The sequence below is a fragment of the Falco naumanni genome, chromosome 6 (assembly GCF_017639655.2).
Source record: "Falco naumanni isolate bFalNau1 chromosome 6, bFalNau1.pat, whole genome shotgun sequence".
Taxonomy (NCBI): Eukaryota; Metazoa; Chordata; class Aves; order Falconiformes; family Falconidae; genus Falco; species Falco naumanni.
The window spans coordinates 83,214,797-83,237,193 of NC_054059.1; the positions used below are offsets into that span (position 1 = coordinate 83,214,797).

General features: G+C 37.8%; 1 protein-coding gene across 10 annotated transcripts in view; it reads left to right on the forward strand.

The window, feature by feature from the left end:
- Positions 1 to 22,397, forward strand: part of RYR2 (ryanodine receptor 2) — a 435,368-nt gene that overhangs the window by 136,090 nt on the left and 276,881 nt on the right. For 8 of the 10 annotated variants that reach the window (XM_040597875.1, XM_040597877.1, XM_040597881.1 and 5 more), the window contains exon 4: positions 20,696 to 20,716. The exons of the other annotated variants lie outside the window; for them this stretch is intronic. In XM_040597875.1, coding sequence (XP_040453809.1) covers positions 20,696 to 20,716 — 21 coding nt within the window. The remainder of the gene's footprint in view (positions 1 to 20,695; positions 20,717 to 22,397) is intronic. 10 annotated transcript variants of the gene reach the window in all.

The following is a 22,397-nucleotide window of genomic DNA, read 5'->3' on the forward strand; positions in this document are numbered from 1 at the left end:
GGCAGGCTAAAGAGAGATTTGTAAAGGTCCCAGGCAGAACACTTGCACTAGTTCTGGACTATTTTCTGCTCTAGATTTGAGAAAGACAAAGACTTTTGTAGGGCACATTGATGGGACCTACATATTCCAAGCTGGAAGAACCATGTTTGATGGTAATCTGGGATTTCCTGGAAACAATTATTGATGTTTTCTGTGCATAACCATGAAGGTCAGAGTTCTGGGCATTCAGATGCATACCTAAAGAAAAGGGATGGCAGTTGTACAGGTCTTCTGAGATGCACATAAGAAGGATAAAGCAAAGTCTCTGAGTGTGGTTATTCTGTGGTTACCCTGTTTACAGAGTAGTTTAGTGTGCTCTCAACACCTATTAAATGCCAACATTAGCAGAAGGTACAGAGCTACAGCTATACCGACCCAGGCAACTGATGTTCACTGAATAATGAATATATTTCTACTGCAGATTTTGTCTGGCTTCTCTGCGAATGCATTATGAATCTGCCTCTGTGTGTCTTGCATACTGATATATTGATATTAGAAGAGAATAAACCTGAAAAAAGTAGCTTGTAGGTGAGCAAGGTCATATTGTTGTTGGTGTCATTATTTTTCTTTCTATTAAATCTCTAGAAGTCAAGAATAATAGCACTAAAATGCCTGAATATGTACTTGCTGAAAAATTGACAGAACTGACATTTGGTATCCATATGTAGTTTCTATGAAAAATGTATAAAGTTTTCCTTTGCATTGATGGGTATTTATTGTAAAGTACTTACATAGGCTGTTTCATATTTGTTTGAAGTAACTGTTAGAACATGTGATTTTTGCATGTAATGACTGATATGTTTACTTCAAGTTTTATGAGAAGAGGTCATTTTGTGCATGCATCTGAAGCTCTGTTATCTTCTTGGAGCAGCTTCAGGTTTTTATTTAGAATAACAGTGTTTTCTTTCATTTAGAAGAAGACAGTGTAGTAATTTCTTGAGAGATTGTTGCTATAAATTGGATCCAATGTGACCTTAGTTTTCTAATGGAAAGAATCCTTCAAAGGGAGGTCTTTTTGGTCCTCAATTACTTGTTATTACATTAGGAATCATTGAGGCTGCTGTGTTTAAAAGTGGTCTGCTTGTGCTTCTTTGCTTTTCGTGGGGTGTAATTCTCTCAAATGCTGTTTATATAATAGGTGTTCATATTATATAACAGGTAAGTCAGCAGTAATGAAATGGTTGAGTAATGCAAACAAACTCTCCTGCTGACTTGAGTCAGAACAATAAGCAGCTTGCCTTGTGCTTAAGAAAGAATAACTATGTGCACTAACTAGATTTAATTTTAATTCTCAGTTAGTATGTATTAAATGTGGAAGCTTACCCTCTGCAATAAAGGCCTGCGTTTTTCGTGCAGGAATCCCAAAATGGGAATTTCCATACAAGATTAATGTTCCACCTATCTGAGTATACCTATTTCTCTCTCCTGAATCAGCTACAAGCTAGTACCAAAGGCGACAGTGGAAAATAAGTGAAATTTCACAAGAAAGAATGTGTATAGTGCTCTGTTTCTCCTAGCCCTAAGCACTGAGTAGTTACTTTGTTCTCCGAGGTTTTATCATTTCCCTTTAAAATACCGTGCTTAACTCTGGCAGGTTATTAAAACCTTGAAATTCATAGCCTGATTGTATGCTCTTGGTTTAAAAAATAAAACCACAACCTATTTTGTTTGCTCAGGCAGCATTATTTATGCTTTTAATTTTAAACAAGGAAATTTATGATTTTGCTGGGGATGAGTGCTATATGCATCCACTACTTTTGTTGTTACTTCATTCACAGAAAAGAACTAGAAAAAGGGAGGAATTCTGTGGAAAGAGAATAGTAAATAATCATGTAAATGAAGACTATTATTACATGTGTGCCCAGAGTCTGGGCTCTGGTTTCTTAGATGAGCAGAATTACAGCTGCTCTGTCCGTGACAGGCCTACAGCCTAGGTATTGTTTTGTAATTATTTTGACTTGGGTTTTAAGTGTAACTTTGTGTTATTTGAAAAATAGATAAAATGTGAAGATGGAAATCCTTAAGTTTTTTTACAGCATTTAAGACTATAAAAACCCTTCAGGTCATCAATTAGCCCGGTTGTGAAATTTCTGCAGTGAGCCCTCTTTGGAGCCCAGTGCCTTGTTTTTCATTAAAACTTATCAGACTGCTCTTGAGGAAGAAAATCCTTTACAGCTTTCTGGAATAATTTAGGAACAATTCCTTCTATTCTTTTTACTCTGATTATTCGGAGCAGGGGTTGGGTTTGGTTTTTTTTATTTTTTCTGTCTTTTTTTTTTTTTTCTTTTAGTCAAATCTTCCTTTACTAGATTCAGGAGCTGCAACATTTAGTACTTTTTCCTTTGTGAAAGTGCTGAAATGCCAAAATCATATGAGTTCTTGGAAATTTTCCCTCATTTTCTTAGGAAGTGAAGCCTGGCCATGTATCCATTGCTACTTTTGTATTCAGTAACTTCTAAGATTTCCAGACAATATAAACAATATCAGAAAGAGGGCTAGATAGTTGTGTTCTTCCCGATGTGATGGGTATTGGGCAGGAGAAAGGGACCTAACCTTCCATCCGTGTAAGAGGGAAGTAAGGCAAAGCTGGCTTTACGTTACCATCAACTGCCCGTGTCCTGTTGTACCTTCTGCGCAGCTCTTTTGCTCAGAAGAGGTGCCACCGGTATGTGGGAAGGAAGTTGCCAGGTTTCAGGTGTGAGGAAGGGATTTATAATATTGTAGTTTCTTTCAGTTTTGCATTTTAAACATCTATTTTGTAACAGTTAGACAACAGACCTGTATGTAGTATGCTATTACCAGTCTCACCTTTTATGACAAGGAAAGTTATTTCCCTATGTCCTACTTACTGTCCTGCCTGTATATCCAGGGATTGCATCAATTATTATTTTCAATTGAGTGTTGTGCTGATACTGATGATTCATAAAAGATCTTACAATGACTGGTACCTTTTGATCCAGGATGCAGATTTCAGCCTTGATATATAGCAGGCAAAGTAGGTGATGGTTATTATCTGATTATTACCAGATTCACCAGAATAATTCATTCTGAATATTCAGAATATTCAGAATAACCAAATCTGGTTATTACTGGATTTCTTGGCCAAAATCAGGGCCAGCATACATACACTTGAGCAAGCTTACCTACTTGCAGTCTCTGTTGATGACATACAGATGACTTTTCCAGATTCTACAAAATTCTCACCAAGTCGCTTTTCTATTGTGTGACAGTTCTAGAGCTGCCAAAAGAAACGATATCCAGACATATTTGACATGGAGAAATATCAGTTATTTTCTTAGCCTCTTCAGCTGCGTGAGCAAATTATTTAGTTTTGTCTGAAAGTTTTTTGAAATCATCCTCAGGCAAACACACTGCTAAAAAAATAATTATTAAATTAAAAACTTTCCAAGAGGGTATGCAAATTGGGATGAAGTTTAAGGTAACCTTCATAAAGGCTATTGCTACTAATTCTTACTTGAAATACATTTCGAAGTTGGGTTTGGTTTTTTTTTCCCCGTATGCTTCAATGTAAATGATTTTTTTCTAAAGGGAGAATCTGAGGATTCAAGACACTGCTGCTATTTGTATTTATATAACAATTGGCTAGTTTGAACTCCTATTCTATTCTAATGCATTTATTACTTCAAAGAGATCAAAAAAAGTGTTGGATACAGTGACTAGGTACAGGAAATTAAATTAGCTTGGCATTTAAAGGACATTTTAATGTAACTGAACAAAGTATAAATTCATCTGTCTTTTGTATTGGCTAGGACAAAAACTTGCTTTTCTTTTGAAACCAGTAAGTTTGTGATTCCTCAGGTTGCTCTTCCTGTGCTGGGGTTTTCTGAAACACATCTAGCAGTCTTATGATTATATATACAACATACTGTTTTGCCTTGTGATGTCTTTTATAATTCTCCATGACAATTACTATAAATAAGGCCATTGAAATTTGAAGACTCTGGATTGTATGTTACATGCCATAGCCTGGTGAATAGACGAGATATACATTTTCATATGTCTCTCTCTCTATATATATATATATCTCTGACACACAAATCCATATGGTACCTGACATGCTTTCACCTGCCAGTATGATGTGCATCTTTGTGTGGATGAGAGATGTTATATCCCAAGCACAGTATTGCTGTTAATTGCACGCTTTCATTGGAGTGATTGAGAACTCTTGGTAAACTGTCTTTCACAGCAGCTTTAATTATTTCTGTCAGTGGTGGTAAAGTATTCTTTTCACTCTGGGCTACCAGAAGATGAGTGAGTGCCAAGCCATCCCAATTTTACTGTTGTATCATCCATCCATGGCAAAATCTCATTTCATTGGGAGAGCGCAGAGTAAGAGGTGCCTATTCTGGTGAGAGTTTCTAGAGCTCCTGTTTGCTTTGTTCTGCCAACAGGAGGTGTGTGCATGGGCTGGTTTTGTTCAGGTATATGTAGAAGTGTATGAGATTGCTATGGGGTTGGGATTTATTATTTTTTTTTTTTTTTTGCTATTCTGTCAGCAAAGTGGGTGGAAAGTTCAATTCCTCTGTTAACAGCTAGGCTGCATGCCACATGAATTGCTTGCTAGTAAACTCAGCCGCACTTGGAGTGTAACGTGCTTCTATTGGAATTGTGTTTTAATGACTCTTGTAGGACAGATGCACTGAATTTGCTTACCCTTTATCGAACCAAATGGATTTCTCTCAGTTGCTTCTGTGTGCTTTTACATCAAGTGTCAGCCTTTTGATTGCTTATTAGAAAAAAATGTACTACTGAAATAAGTAAGGGTATCTTTGCATGTCATCTGTAGCAAGAAAGTGAATTCATATGCAGTTAAAATTTCTGTGTTTTGAATGACACTATATATATGTACTAGAATATGTCAAGATAGCATAGGGCTCTCTAGCATTGATATTGAGATGATTTTAAGTGCTTATTGAGAAAATCACACTGTATTTGTCCTTTACTTTCCAACAGAAAAACTCTGAATCAACTTGAAATTACTTTTTTTTTTTTGCTATTTGTCTTCCTAGACTTCATTACATAGAAAAAAAAAATGGCATCCATTTGCCTTAATATTCTTGAAATTTGCTAACTTTCATGCAAAATGAAATGCAGAGTTAAAGCCTTTGTTAGTTTCCTGCAAATTGATCTTAGTTGCCATATTGTCTACTGAACACTTCTGTGTGCAGTTTTCTGCATTTTTTTCCCCAGTATATGCACAGCAGCTGTGCTTTTCTACTGCTGCGTGCCCTGGATATTTTGTGTGCTTGGAAGCTCTATCCTGTCCTCCTGGTTGGTAATGAAGGTGCAAAACTCTGTCAATTCTACTATCAACTCCTGAGGGATGGTCTTACATGGGGTAGAGGGGTGGGAGGAAAAGAAAAAGGCAAAAGATCTTAATTCACGTTTTCTTTCTCAATTAAGACATTTAAGCACTTAGAACAAATGCAGCGTGAAGGCTTCATGCTAAATGGGTGTGCTGGAGTTTCTCAGATCTGTTCTTTGATTGCACTTGTGCCTTTCTCAGGGAGATTGAGGTTCAGAGCTGGAAGCAGACTTCTGTCTGGTACTTCTGGGTGTTCTGCAAGCCCATATGAAGCTGGACACTGGTCCTGAAAGCAGAAAAATGATATGCAAGATGATGTTTTTGGAACACTCAGGCACTGTTGCAGTGGGTTTAAGCGCAGAACTGGAGCCAATTCAGTTCTGCCAATGAAGTGGAATGGAAAAGCTATGCGTTTGAGGGGGAGACGGTAAAGACTGACCTAACCTTTCCCTGAGACTACAGCTTGGCATGACTCCAAAGTGGATTAGAGAAAGGATTAAAACAAGAATTAGTTCAGATCCCTAGTGGTTCTAGGAAAGAAACAGAATACCTGGGCGAAAAGCTACTGACCAAAAGTGACAGGTGTGGAAGTCACTGAAACTGGCACTTTGATGTGATGAGTGGCCATGAGGACAGCTGGCAAATATTGGCAAAGTGATTAGGATGGGGAACTCAAGGTGTGCTGCGGGACTTTTAGATTGGGTGAGAAAGTAAAGGGCTTGTCTGTTTCCCTGCTTTTTACCAGTCAATTCCATAGGTATTATCCTCTTTGCCATCTATAACATACCACTAATTAACATAAAGGATGGCAACATACTGGTGGCATTCAGTAAAGACTCCCTTTTAAGTCCAGGAAGAGTTGTAGGGGTTTTTTTATTATTATTTGGTTGTTTTATTTTTTTGTGTTTTTTTTTTTTTGAAATGCAGGCACAGAGAAATTGAAAACTATACAGTTACATTTGTCTTTAGAGCGACAAAACTCATTTGTTGCGGTGGTTGGAAATGATGTACTAAATAGTATTTAAGCAAAATAAAAGATAAAAAGATAAAACCTCACAAATTCTGACATTCAAATGCTGTTCCAGAATGCTGAAGAGTTTCAACTTTGCTACACAATCCTACATAAAGCCAAGATGGTCTCTTAAACCACTCATTTACTTAATTGTTCTAGATCATTCTCCAAAGCTGTTAACACATCGAGTTTTAAACCAGGTCAGTCTAGCCAAGCAGTTAACAACCAGTAAGCTAAGCAGTGATTGCTAGTTGTATTTTTTTCACATTTTGTATGTGTTCATACCGTGGGACTGATTTGTGCAGGTGCTGAGGACTGCAGCTGATGAAAGCTACACATAAAATGTAAAATAGTGTTAGAAATTGGTTCCTAGACATCTTAAGCTGACCTTCCTGGTTTGTGTGTACTTTGATTTTAATGGATTCATGCTTAAGATTCTTTAAATGTATTGATATGTCATCTGGGGTATTGTGAAAATGTATTAATACTAATAAAATAATAAATAAAATGAATATTTTTGGGATTAGCATTGCAGTAGTGAACATCATAACATTTGCGAGATTTAATCATTATGTCTTCAGAAGAGTTTTTTAAAATCAGTATTCAGTACAGTGGTTGCACACTGCACTGGGATTAAATATAATAGTAAGTTACCACTCTTTTACATGTTGAATGAGACAGAGTTGATGTTGAAAAGGTCACGGACATGTGGAACGCTGTGTCATAAGACAGTGACAGGAATGGACTGAAATTAAGGTCGCATAAATGGCTTTTATTACTTTCTGTCTTCTTACTGTTTGCCTTAATTCTGTTAACTCTTTCAGTAAAAATCAGCATAATTCTTTTGAAAATGCAAAACCTCAATACTGTAGCTTATAGAAAGTGTTTTGAAATATAAATTGTTTATGATTACATAAATTATTTTCTGTTACAGCTCTCCTATTACTGGCTGTACAAGGTGCAGCTTTCCATTAATCTCACAGCTGAGGCGAGACCTAGATAGCGTGATACTCAAACATTGTGTTTTCCTCTTCTTTTGCAGTGCACGCAGCTGTCATCTGTATTATTTGTAAAGCCCAAGACCTGACATAAAATAAACTATAACTTTATTTTTTGCCAAGTTACACGATTATATTGAGAATGGAAATAATAATTACGCAATATTTTCAAACAGATTATTTATAACATTATGGAAAAGTTTCATAATCTATATGGAAATTCTCCAAATCTACAGTTGTGTTATAATGGCTTCTTATAGGGATAGTTTTCTGCAATATTCAGCTAGGTGGATGAAAAATTTTAAAAATAGAGGGATCCTTTGTCTCAACTTAGTGGCTTAACAATAGCAGGTTTGAAGAATATTTAGATGGATGGTGCAAAATATTATCAGTGTAGGAAATGCATAGCAGTGCTGTAGAGGCTGGGAGTGTGGAAAATGTTAATGGGTTTTGCAAGACTGCGTAACAAGAAAGTAGTCTGTGATCTGGCAGCTCTGTTGGACCTCAAAGCAGCTGCAGCTGGAAGATTAAACAGGGGATTCTTCCCCTTGAAAGGTGTGTTCTGTGTGCTGATCCTTCAGGAGGTACCATACCAACACCTTCTGTGATAATCTTCAAATTCAGTCAAGATTTTCTTCATGCAATTTTGTTTCTAATTCCCTTTATCTTGGAGGATTCAAGACCTTGGGTTAGCTTTAGATGCTGATGATGCTGTATATACATCATTGACTTCCCTGTTGTTAAAGTTTGGATGTGAATACCCTCCCCAGAGGGGTAAGATCATTTAAAAAAAAGAGTAGCATTTAAAAGAAGAGACTGAGTGAAGATTGTGAGACCGAGTGCGATTGAACAGACTGGATTCCTGTCCTGAACATGAAATGGGAAGGAATTGAGTTAGAATGGGGGCAGGGTTCATCTCTGTGTTGCTTGTGTGGTATAGCAGTGTCAGTGATAAATATGCATGGTTTCCTGATGGTCATCACTGAACGGGTCTGGACAGGTACTATAAGCATACATCTACATGTATGTAACTGCATCTCCCTGTGGCATTAAGAAATCTGAATCCCTAGTAGCTACATCACCGAGTGGATCTACAATATCTTAGCAAAAATGGTAGGTCTGGTGAGAACAGGTGTTATTTCACACCTGACAACTATTTGTCTGTGGAAGAATGATTCTTTTGATGCCCAGCCATTCCTCAGCGACTGTGATAATGTTGATTCACTGAGAAGGTGTGGGTTTTGGTTGCGGAAGGTCGTGCTGGAGAGCCATCATCAAATGTTTCATTTCAATAACAATAGCAAAACCCAAGCCTTCCGAGCAGGTGAATGTGTTGGTCTATTTTAAGTACTGAAGTACTACTGTAGCGTGAGATAAATGCTACTCCAGGACTAAAGTTACCATTTTTTATTTATTTATGAGGATGGCAACAACTCTTAAGTTGGGGATGGGGGGAAGGAAAGTGAAAGAAACGAAGCAGTTTAGGACCAAGGGTGTAAGTGAACAAAGGCTGAGAATAGCAAGCAGCTCTGTTTGTAGAGGTGAGATTCTGCCTCTGGGCTCCAGGTGCCTGATTTCATCGCCTGGGCTGGGACCTGAGCGCAGCAGAGGCTCTGAATCCTGCTCTTCACGGCGGTGCTGTCTTGCGTTCTTGAATGGCAGGATCATCCATCTCAGCTAAGTTCACCTCAGAGCATCAGTGTTGGGATGAGCTCAGAACTCAATGGGAACTATAAACCAAGATCTTGCCCCGGTGTGTGTCAGGATCACTCTCAACCTTTCCTAAACCTGGATTTCACGTTTGAGTGTTTGAGCTGCTGCTCTGTGGGCAGGGGGCTTGTTCCAGCAAGGGACTGGGCTGCTGGGCAGCCCTGGCTGGGAGTGGGTGCTGCGCTGCCAGCCTGCTGCGCTGCCTTTTCTCTCTGTGATGGGGAGCGGGTCCTGTGCCAGCAGGCTCCATTTGGAGTGTTTGCGGCATCTCAGCTGCAGTAAAGGCTCCTGCTGAGCTCCTGCAGGCAGTCTGTATCAAGTCCTTCCCCTTCAAAAGCATGCCTGTTAAATATACATGTATATTCACACACACAGATACGTTTAGGTTAAAAGAAGGGAGTATGCTCTTTTTGATTCTTCCTCAGCTCTTTGTACTTATCTGTCTTTTAGTTTCCCAACTAAAATCAAAACCGGTGCTCTTAGAGTACTGTCAGCGCGGTAAGTGGTCAGGGGAGGTGGTATCCCCCCATTCAATGCTTTTGTAAGGCCTTTGATGTTGATCCATAAACGGCTTTTTGATAAACATGGGGTAGTTGCTGAGCTGTGAAGATTGTCCTCCCCTTCCCTAGCAGCCTCCACCTTCTGCCCAGGCTGCAGCCTTCCCCGGGGTGTGCTGGGTAGCCGTGAGCTGCCTTACAGCCCTCCAAGTCATTGTCAGCCTCTCTGTGCATAAATAGATACGACTTGGTTTTCCTTCTTCATGGCATGGTAGTAAAAGCTCATTCCTTGCTTCTTGTTATGGAAGCAGCGTACTTTGAAACAGGCAGAGCAAAGTGGAGAAACTTGAAACGAACAGGGGGCACTCAGGCTGCGACTGGTAAACCTGACTTCTGTGAGGGTGAGTGCGGTCATCTACTTTAGATATGATTAATTTGGTTTATGAAGGCCTGTATTATTGTATATGATCTCTGTAGTTCACACTTGTTTGTGCAGATACTGCTGGTGGTATGGACTGTGCTTGTAATCACAGCAGCACACACAGCTTCCACTCCTGCAGCAGCCTTTGGTAGCCAACGGTCTGTTGATAAAGATGCAGAACACTTAGTTTCCTTGAAAGAAGTTTCTATTTAAAAATATTGGGATGAGTCACAGAAAAGAGCAGGGGAAAGGGACAAATTTGGAAATCGTGTTTTTTCACATTTTTTTTTTTAGTGGTGATTATTTAATGTGGTAAATTCATGTAACCTAGTGTATATGTAGGTCATCTACCAGCAGACTATTTTAGTTAACTGGGTATTTATGCATGTTTGCTCTTTCAGTAAAATTCCGTTTCCAGGTGTGTTTTTGCTAGCTTATAAGCAGTTTACAGGGTATAACTCTGCTTCTTCAAAAGAACTTGTGCATTTGTCCAAATTGTAATCATGTCAGTAATGGATAAATCCTTTGGCTGTTCCAAGGATTTTTCAGATGAGGTTTGTTATTCTCTCTCCTCAGCCACGTGTCACTATTTTTTAGGTACGTTACTTAGTGAAATACAGAGCCTTCATTTTGAAGAAAGAACTTGTTGGTGGGTTTGGAGTGCTTCAGAGGAACATATTAGGTAGTCAGCGTTTACTTTGCCTAGAAGAAGGACCACAGTTCTCTCTCTGTAGTGATCCCACAGGGTGCAAAATACTTTGCCTTGAAACTGTAGTCAACAACTCTTGAACTGAATGCTTAGCAGATCATTTTTCCCAAGTCCTGGAACTATATAAAGTATATAGGTGAGGGACTTTACCGATCGTTATTTTTCTAGAAATGGTGTTTGGTAGGTTTTTGAAATTCTGCCATTCAAGTTTCCCAGTGAAAAAAAGTTTCCCAGTGGAAATTCGAGGCAAATTGACTTAATGTTTAAATGCTTTACCCAGAGCGAATTTCCTTCCACCCTCTGTACTTGTAAATGCAGTGTTTTGGATAGCTTAATAAATGCTAAAATATTTTAGAGTTTTTTTTTTTACAGGAATGAAGAGTTTAAACACAATAATCTGAGTATCTTGGTATTGATAATCATGCATTTCAGATCGGAAGCATTCTTGTCTTCGATTACTTTGGTAGTTCGCTAAATTTTGTGAAATATGTTATTGAATAATATTTTTTTCTTTTTCAAGTAACTTACTGTTTTGTTGGGGAGTGATGAACATTCTGTAGTTTCATTCAAATTTTGTAAGGTCAAAGAAAACATTCTCAATGTTTCTGTTAATTTGGGAGGAATATACCATGAACGGAACTTACAGAACTCTGTGTGAACTCCTTTTACTTGCACTTACGTTAGGTTAGGAGAAATGGTCCTGTTGTTTCACATGTAAGCGTGTAAGACCTGTAAATTGATTATACCATAGTTGCATACTGGAAGGTGCTAACACATTTCTTTGAATCTTTTGGTGCATATTTCAGACACCGAATCCTACAACTCACCCACACATCTGACTTGATGTAGCTCTACATTCTCTATATCCAGACCTGACATCGCACAGCCTTCTTATAGTGTTTCTCTACCGAGGAAAATAACATCTAGGAAGCATCCTTACATGCTGTCACTGCACAAGTACAAGGCTCCAGTGGTTCTTGTGACTCTGACTACTGCAAGAAGCTGCAAAGTAGAAAATAAAACTTTATTAGGGAACCAAGACCTTTGTGTGGAAACGGCAGAGCACAGACTTGCTCTGATTCAAGACTACACACTGTTTAGCCTTTTTGTAGCTTAGATGTCTGCACCTACCAGCCTGCCTGGTCTGTTCTCAACTCATGAATACCATGGTATGGTCTGAGAGGAGAAAGAGCGCATGTGGTAGACTTTCTCCTGAAATCCCAGTGATTTTTCCTACTTTTTGCAGTGAAATTGTAATCACTTTCATAGATTATTTCAAGGTTTTTCTGGCTTGATGTAAAACAGTAGAGAAAATAATGCCTTAACACAGAGATCTCTGTAGGACATTTAAAAGCTTAAGCAAGCGATTAATGGAATAAACTGTTGATCTTCACAGTAAAATGTGATCACTTGTGCTTGGTACAGTTTATCCATAAAGTACAATTATCTTGTTACATGCTAAAATGTTTAGGGAAGCATTTATGAGCTTTCTTTGTTTTGTTTGTTTGCTTTTCGTTTCCCCCCTGCCCCCAGCATCAATTGTTTTCTTTTACCACAGGCCACTCTTTGAAGCCTTTTGTGAATAGGGGTATGGTTTGGGGCTTTCCTTGTAACTTGAAATGCAAATCTTCTGAGAATTCAGATGCTACAATAATAGCTGGTGTTTGAGTACAATACAGTAGGAAGTATCTTCAAAACTCTTTATCTTATGCTTATTTTGCATATATTTAAAGCGGTTAGGGATTTTTTTCCTCACAGCCATCTCCTTTTTATAGTCTAACTGCATTTCATGAAGGGAACTTTCAGTCCTTTTGCTTCTTAATTCTGGACGGGTTTCTCATTTCCATGTTTCCTGTTTTTCTTTTGGCATATTGGATCAGTTCAGACTGTGGGCAAGATTAGACTAATCAAGAAGTCAGATTCAGAGAGCCAAGTATGAAGGAACCCTACTGTAGTTGGGATTTGGAAAGAGCTTTCTGAAAATGAGATCAGGAAGGTGATGATTAAAGGGAGCGACACAAACACATAGCATTCACTTGTCACCAAGTGAAGACTTCACTCTGTGAGGAAATGCTTAGCTAAAAGTTTCATTTATTTTGCAGCTTGGTTTAACCAACTTCTGTTGCCCCTATGCATAATTCATTGGGTTTTTAATAAATAGTGTGATAAGCATTGAATGAATTATCTTTCTAGTTATAAACCTGATATTGATTTTTGCAGGTATTTATTTCTTTGGAATAACTTTTTTTCCCCCCCTTAATGTTTTAAATGTGTTTTGGTAGTCTTTCTTTTCTTCACTTACACTGTTATTTTTGATCTGCTGCTTATTTTTTCACATCTCTGGGATCAATAGTGGTTTTATGCATTGCTATCTCATTCCTGTTACTGACCGAAGATCTTTGGAGCAGAAGTGAGTGATCAGTGTACAGCCTGGTTACTGACACTAATATCCAACTATTCTTTCCTCCTTTAGTAACGTTAGTTCCAGAATGTCCTTGTTCTCCTCTAGATGTAACAGTCTGCCCCATTGCCCCCGCCCCAATCCAATTACATTAGAAAAGCACTGCAGTACAGACGGAAATAATTCTAGGAAAACATGAGAAAATACCCATAAAACAAATATCTCCATTAACTTTTAAATAAAAGGTTTCAGTTATATCACGGTAAAGCATTGTAATTAAGGCTAGGAGTTTTTCGGATTTGTGCACTCATAGGTCCATGTCAGGCATTATTAAGGCATTTGCGTTCACTTGACACTGTTTATGCATTCTAAGCTAAACTGTTTCTGTAATATGAAAAATTTTAATTCCACAACCTCCACTCCAATATCTGACAACTTCATTTTTCAGGAAACTGCTGTCTGTGGCTACCCATCAGTTAGGCAGAGTTCCAGCTAAATTGCATCATGAGCTTATTAACTCCCATCTAATCATCCAGTCATGGCTGATTAATCACTTCTCCTGGTGCCTTGTTTTAATAAAATCTGTTTTCCATGCCACTGACCAGCAAACTGCTGTCTAATTTTATGTGTGGGGTAGTCTTTACTGAAGGGAAGGAAATACAGCCCTTCTCTGATTCAAAGGGCCTCGAGTGAAGGAATCATCACGTGCAAGTGTCCTGCACGTATAATTCTTCTGGGTTTAAGGGATGGGGAAAATGTGTGTTTCCTCACAGAGCTAAAAAGCTTTGCTGTGCTGTGGGGAAGGAACGGAGGCATTTTGGGACAGGAATGCAACTGTAGCTTGTGGACATCTGAATATTCAAATCATCTGTCTCCAGCTGTGGGACTCTGAATGCATTAATTACTTTGTATTAGTAAGCGGCAAGATAACACTGAGAGCTGGCAGCTTTATCATTTTCTCAGCATGGGAGGAGGGGGAAAGTAATTTCATCCCTCATGCAAATGGAAAAAGTTAACACTTCCTTAGGACAAAAAAAAAAAAGAAAGAAGATTGACAGTTAAATGCACATTTGACAATTTAAGCTCTCTGATTTACACCACAGTAGCCTAGTTAATAGGGAGCAAACAGCGGTGAAGATGACCGGTCAAAAATGTTGTCAGGTTTGCAGGTTTGCTAGCAGAACCCTTGCTGTAGGAAGGGTCAGAAATGAACCAGAGGTCTCTTAATATAACAAACTAGAGCTCTTTTAATCTCCTAGCACTGAACAGAAAGTTTTCTCTTTTGACAAGTCATTATTGTAGTAAGGCAAGAATTATTTTTTTAATCAAATTTTTGAGCAAAAAGACCAAAGTATAGCTTTTTGCTTCTATAGTTTGAGTCTTTTCATTAGTCTGAGGGTTGTCTACAGGTGCCAGGCGTAACTCACTGAAGTAGCAAATTATTGCAGTAATAATTTTCTTCAGATAATCTTTGGATAAATCTTCATCAGTGGTGTGTCATGAAGAGGGATAGAGAGCTGTTATGTCCAGCAGCGTTAGCTTGTACTTATTGCAAGGTCTGTCCTTCCAGACTTTGAATATGCAGAACCTAGATGCTTCTTATTGCAAAGGAAGTGAGAGAAAGAGGAGAAAGGAGGTGAGCAAAGGAGAGAAAGAAGTGAAGCTCAAAGCATTTCATGCAGTGTGGACCTTTGTATCATGCAAGTGGACTTACCCACTACCAGTAGAAAGCTTTAGGAAAAGACGAGGTAGGTTAGAGGCATATCCTACTTAACATCCTGACTATTCTCAGCTATTTTAGAGATGCCACACTGCCAACAGAACAGGAAATGCAACAAGGAAAAAAAAAAAAACCTGGCAAAACTTTTGCAGATAAAACAAATACTGTCATTTTCTCCTCAGAGCACCTTATATACCATCAGAAGTGATTGTTAGCAGGCCATTTCAAATAAGGCACAAAAAGATTAAGACTTGGCTTTGATCAGCTGCACTTTGATCAAATGTAAGTACTGGAAAAAAAAATCAAGAAGTGCAGGCACAGTATTTTTGCATTCTGCTTATCCTCAGGAAGAGGCAAGGACAGGAATAAAATCATTCTCTATTTCAAATCACAAAATCGTGACAAACAAATATTTCTAGCCTGGCACATGGGCTTTTCTTTTGCATGTGCCATATTTGGAGTGAAGATGTATGGGGACATATGGCATAAAAGCAAACACTTTTTACCATCCCAGGCAAGTTTCCTATTTTGGAGGTAGGTGGCAGGTCTTTTTCCAGCCTAACCATTACTACTGGATCTCCATTGCACTCAAAGTTTTCCTTCTAGGATGATGGTCAGTAAAAACTGACTTGAAGGGAAGAGAAATTAATGTATTTCTTCTCAGTTAAGTTTTCTGATTTAGGCTGCATACAGAGAAGATGTTCAACCAAGTAGACATAAAAGCACAGCTCTTGAAGCATCTTGAAGGCAAAAGTCTACAATGGAAGACAGCCCCGGGCTGCAAGAGAAGACATATCATCAATTAACTTGTTGAATATTAAACTCAAGAAATCAAGTTGTCTATGAAGATAATCAAGTGGTCGAACAGAAACAAAAATAAAATTTGATTTGGAGTCTATTTAGTTCAATTATAGTTATTCTCATGTTGCTTATCTCTATTAAAGTTTTAAACAGAGGTTTTGCTATATGTTCTCAGTTTCCTCAGCTGAGAAATGGAAAATAAATCTTATTCTTCTAATGAGATTTTCCTGCTTTGTTTCAGGAAAATGAGTATAAATATAGAGGAAGCTATAACATCCACTAGCTGGAATGCATTGCTGCTTTGAGGTTTCAGGTTGCAGTCCCATCTGTGGATCGTGGCAGTAAATTTTGCAGTTTTTTTAAACAGTTGTAGTGAATGTGATTAGCCATAGTCAGCTAGGATTCTTCTATACTGTGAGCGATAAAGTTCCTTTGTGGTTTTGTATGCTGCTCAAGTAGATGAAAGAAAACAGAATGCAGAAGCCAGGGTTAGGAATGGTTGTTTGCACAGCTTAAAGAGCTTCCTTTCCAGCTTTGTCCACTGGTAATTATGGGGGTTTTTTTGTTTTTTGTTTGGTTTTTTTTTTATTTATTATTAATATTGCTGTGTTAGTGGATGCTCAGCACATGTTCTGTGAGCTTGCTCCACAGCAGTATTTCAAAAGTGAGCTTGTGAGTGACTCCTTGTAATGGTGAAAAGGTCCCTCTATTTCTCTTCATTTAGTTCATGACTCGTTATGACAAGAGGCAACAGGGTAACAGAACTACATTCCTGCTGTTTTAACTGGCTTTTGTGTCTGGTTAACGTAGTGCTGGGTATCTGCAGTGCTCAGAAATGTCGGGAAACCAGCCCTCCAGTTTGGATTAAATGCATTTAAACTGAGAGCTTGGCTGAAAAGATTGGATCTTGTAGATGCCTCTGAAGAAAAGTCAGCAAATGCAGATCACTCTGAAGTTTCTGGATTATCATTGCAGTAAATTATTAGATCATGGCTGTATGTGGAGGATGACTTCTTACTGGAGTTATATGAAATGCTAAAGGATGTGTTAAGACTGTCTGGTATAGTGTTCTCATTTAGTTCAAGAAGATAAATTATTTTGTAATTCTAGATGTTGTCTTTGGTCTTTTGCTTGATTCTTAGAATACAAATTTGCATACTTGTTTTTTCTTCTTGTAGCACTACCTGTATTCCTTAAACATGAGTGCCATACCATTTTAGTATCCATAAAACACTGCTCTCTATTTTGAAGTTTCATATTTTCTACTCATTAGATTAGTTATGTTGATGGCTATTTGCTAGCAGTAGGTGGCAAAATAATTCTTTTAAGCTGAAGTTAGTGGCTTTCTGTGAAATGATTAATTATTGTATAAGTAACCCACAATCACTAAATAAATTCTACAGGCATTGTATCCTTCACTCTTTTGGTAACTCTGGTGTGTGCATGGCAAGATAATAATTTCCCACATTCAGAACTATCACATGGCAATGAACCCACTAAATTTTCATATCTAATCTTAGCCAGTGTCATGTTCTTTCTTCTGGGAAAGCCTTCCAAGTGCCCAGATATATGTGGGAGAAATATTTCTAAGTAGCATACTGCATTTCAGGTACATATGTTTTAAGATTGATTCTGCTTCCTCTGCTGTAAGAAATACTGTAAAGGTAGGTAGTCCTTAGAGAAAGAAAAGAGGGAAAAATTAGTATATAGCTACCTAACTTTTCTTTTTCCAAAGTACCCTAACAGTTTTCTTTTTCCAAACAATGTGACTGAGTGATCAGGAGAGAAAATGAGAAAGAAGAGGAATAGTTACTGAATTCCATGGATTTGGATTTATTGTGACGAGGCAAAATTTATTGTACTTAATAAAATAAATGGTTGTACTGTTCTTTCAGACCATGGTTAACATAATGTACAATTGAAATAATTTACAGTGTAAGATGCCACGCTTACAGAAGTGACTGCCAGTCTGTGCCTGCTATCTTCCCAACCCTTCTTGAAGTTTAAACCTTCCTAGACCAGTTGGAAGTTCTATACCTCCTAATAGGGCAACAGCTCAGCAAAACCCAAGTAAAATAATTTTTGGTAAGAACAGGCAATTCGAAGTCCAAGCATTAAGCGCTCAGAAGAGGGAGGTGACAAGATGTAGTCTGGTAGAAGGGAAGGTTAGACTTTTTTTCTTCTATTTGTTTGTGGGTTTGTGTTTGGTTTTTTTGTTTGTTTCTTGGGGTTTTTTTTAGGTGGTTGGTTGGTGTGGGGTTTTTTAATTATTACGTGTTGAGGGGGGTGTGTGTTTGTGTCCTTTTTGTTTTGGTTTGGTTTTTTGGTTTGTTTTGTTCTCCCCCTGACTTAAGACTAATGCGTACATACCAAAAGGAGCTTTGAATCTAAGTTTTTCCTGAATTTGGATGCATACCGGGAAATCAGTTGGAAAAAGGGTTCCTGTGGATTCTAGTCTGTGAAGGCAGACAAAAGATGGGAGTTTTCAGTGTGAGGCAGAATCTGTATTTAGATGTGCTGTGAAGCATTTGCTTGCTCGTTATCTGAATCATAGCTTAGTTCTTAGATACAAGCACTAGGCTGAGATATCCATTGTTTGGTTTCTGTTCATGTGAGTTTTACATCTATTTTGCCTGCATTAGGGCAGCTACTCTTAGGTATGAATAATCATATTTATTTTAGGTTTATCTAATCTGCATTACTAGGAATTTCCAGACAATTAAATATATTACAAATTCATTGCCTTTTTTCCCCCCAAAATGGGATATGTAATGTCTTGAAGGTCACAAGTTCACAAGTGTTCTGGAATAGGTTCCATAGGGTAAAAGCCAACAAAATTTTATCTCCATATGTTGCACAGCCAAGTTTTAGAACTTGGGACAAAGTGATCTGCGAGAAAGAAACGTCTTCTTGCAGCTTCAGTAGGTGGAAAAGCTTTCCCACAGATGGCTAGAGAAAAAGGAGCATGCTGGGTCGGGGAGGGCTCTGATGAAGCACACAGCAGAAGACCCATAAATAAAAAATGCAAGATTTTATTGTGGTGTGCACTGTACCGTGCTTTCACAAGCAGATCTCTTCGGATGCGTTCACAGTCTTTCCTGTATGACCATCATGTAGGTGTCAAACTGTAGGGCTTGACAAGTGCACATGCGTGGTTCAAGTGGGTGTCCTGAGGGACTGCTGGATGAAGGTGCCTTTGGCATATGCCAAAGCCTGTTGACAATTCTATTTAAGGATGACTGTACCAATGCAGATTTAGTGTGTAAATTTATAAATACTTGGCAAATACTGCACTTAAATCTTGAAGCTAACTGGGGTCCGTTAAAGTAAATGGACAATTCAGCAATTGTAAGGCAATTGGTCGTGCAATTGCTAATGTGTGTTGAGCTTTGGGTGGATTCTTTCTGATACCAATTGTGGCTGCCCTGTTCACTTAAATTTGGGGACAGTGAGAACTTCTCAAAGCAAGGCAATAAGGCGTGGATCAATTCACCTCTTTTTAGCATTGTCACGGAGTCAAATTGCTTGTAACACTATGTTCTCAGTGCATATATGATTTTAACAAAATAAAAGATTTGTCAAAAGCAAGGTGATAAATTAAGGACTTGTACGTGAACCTTGTCTATCCCCTACTCTTTTTTTTTTTTTTTCTTTTTTAGTTGTTTGCATTTAGATTTAAATCGTTGCTTGCTTTTCTAATTATCAACATCCTATTATATCTTTTCTTATACTATATCTATTTTAGAATGCTGGGTGTTTCCTAGGAGGGATTTCTGCAGCTGTCGTTGATAAGAAAATTCACAGTAAAGATTATTTGTGAAAAAATAGAGGCAAATCACAGAATTTCTATTATAAAGCTAAGTGCAGTCCAAATCTTGAAAGAGAATTGTCACATTAACAAATGCTTATTACTTAGTTGATAGGTCAGATGGTGTTTTCTAACCTTTGTGTGCTAGCAGGAATGAACAATATTGAAAATAAAACCTTCCATTTCAGCTGAAATGCATACTAAAAAAAGTGAGACATTTTACTTTGAATAAAACTATTGTAATAGACAAGAACTAAAATACATTGCCTTTTATTACAATAATTTCACAAGTAAACTGGAATCCAAATACTACTGGTTTTGAAAATGGCTCATGTTTTGCACTAAGCTATCTGAAATTATTACTGAACGTTTATGTGGCATCTGCTAACAGAAGGTCAGTGTGTACCTGCAGTAACACCGCAGAAGGCCTGATCTGCTTCGGTGTTTTCTGTGCTAAGTCCGGAGACAAATCTTCTTCAGACACGTTGCTGTTGGTGCCAACTAGGTTTTTAATAGGTAGTGCCATGCTAACCTTTCTAGTAGATGAAATGTGTTCTAGTAGATATTCTCAATCCCTTTGGAGATGGTAACATGGTCCGAAGACTTTTTTAGAGTCATTTAAAATGTTTCCTTAATGAACCTTGAAACAGTTTTGTTAATGCAAAACTTTAAGCTTTTAGAGTTATTCTCTCATTCCCCATAGGAAAAATTAATGACGTTTTGGCAAGCTGTTCCCTGTTCTTATGCAAGATATTCTCTTATGCTGCAGGTTGTAGGGGCAGGGTTTGACAGGTATGCCCTAATTTCACCGTTTATGCTTGTGGCATTCACTAAAATAGCAAACTTGAATAGCAGTTACTAAACCTTTTCAAGTGAATAATGTTCACTTATGACAGCTTTACTCAAGAGAAAATGGAGATATGTTTTCTGGGAAACTGTTCTGTCTTTCTGACTGGTTGGTACCGAATACAGTGTCGAACTAATTCAGCATCGGTCTTAATTTGCTGCATATTATATGGTATTTAGATGGATATTTTGGATTTCCAGTATTTGAAGTGCTTCCCATAAATAAAGACAAATAGTGAGGTATTGGAATTTTAAAGAGGAGATACCAGGAGAATAGCTTCTACTCATACATTTTCTTTCATTCTAGACACATTTCCAAAAATGTGAAATGTTAACTTCAAAATAGACTTTGATATGCTGTATTTAAGGAAAGAGATTTACTGATTTCTTGCTTTTTCTTTCTACAGCTAGTTGATGTGGAAAAATGGGTATGTGATTCTGTCTTTTATTCACTTGATCACAAATGTTTTGTGTTGCCACTGAGTCTAACTTGTCTGTTTTGATACCCTCTGTGTTCATGACCCTTCTTCAACTTGCACGGCTCAAAAAAAAGAGGCAAATACATGGTCACGTAGGATCTGGTCATTCCTGAATTGTCCTGTCAAATTTCATGCTACGACAATGACTTTTCTCTCTTCTAATTTGATCGTGTAATTATGTAATACAAACATATGATTATTGCCTGTCAGTTTTGAGCCTTGCTGTCTAATGTTATTACTCCATTCTGTAACCCACCCTGTCTTTTCCAGTATAGACACTGTAACCTTAAAGTGCATGACAGTAAGATAACTAATACTGATAAATAATGTGTGACACCGTACCTAGCTGCAAATAGTATACATATGAAATATTTAATGATGGAGAACAGCTGCTACAGAATAAAAAAAATCATTAATAGATCATAGCAAATTCAGTCAAAGCACAGTTCTCTGCTGAATGTGTTAAGACCTTTCCTAATGTGTCTGTGTATACCATGCATATTTGTTTGGGCATCTGATACAACTTTCCTATACGGGACATATTTTTGTATGTTTTTCTCCAATGTAATCTCTAACATCTGCATATGTACGAGTTAGTGGTTGTAAAAGTGTGTGTAGAATTGTTTGTTCACATTTAAAATGTTAGAAACCTCTCTGAAAGCCTGGACCATAATAGGCCTCCTTGATTTTTTTAATACTTAATTTGAGCTGCACATGACCAGAAACAACCTCAAGACATCCTTCCTTTGGCATATGACCAAATAACATGGCAGAGCACTGGTTTCACTTTGTTTCAACCAGACGTTACAGAATTTTAATTTGTGATTATTACATGCTTATAGTAAGTAGCGACTCAAGTTATACCTTGCTTGACACTCCTGTAGGTAAGTACATTGTTTAAATGGTGGCTTAGGCTTCTCACCACCCTTTCTGCTCATGTATTCCCAACTATCTGTCATGTGACATATATATGTAGATTTTTTTATAATATTTATTAAACAATAACTGTAGTTAAGTATTAATTTTAGCTAATTGTATCGGTATGGCAATATTATCTGTATTCTGTGAATCTGATATTTGTGACAACCAGCACATTTTTATATAGATTGTTTTGGAATGTTTTTAAGCCATACCCATGGTCAGGTTATTTTCTCATTTTGTTCACCTGTTTAATTACAGGTGAGAGGTGTTGGTTCTAAATCTTCAGGTTCTGTGTTTTTATTCCTTTGAATTTTGCTGTAAAGAGAAAAACAGCAATAAAAAGGAAGTTCAGTAGTATACAGGCACCTGACCTCATAGTTCGTGAGGCATGAAAAATTGTAAGCCTGAAGTTTATTGGTTACACTCTGACATGGCTTGGTTTTGACTGAAGGATTCAATGAGTGTGTTCTTGGAAGAACTGTTTTTTGGTGGGGTTTTGTTTGTTTGTTTTTTGTTTGGTTTTATGCATGTGTTCAGTTATGTCTATGTATGTGGACACCTTGAGCCCAAGCCCAGAGTCTAAGTTAGACAAGCTTCATGTCAAATTAATGACCAAGTTAGGAACTGGACCTTACTGCAAGCAGTTCCATGCTGTTCAAAGGATAAGCTGAAGTCATCCACTTCTGAGCTGTTCCAGCCTGTAAATTGT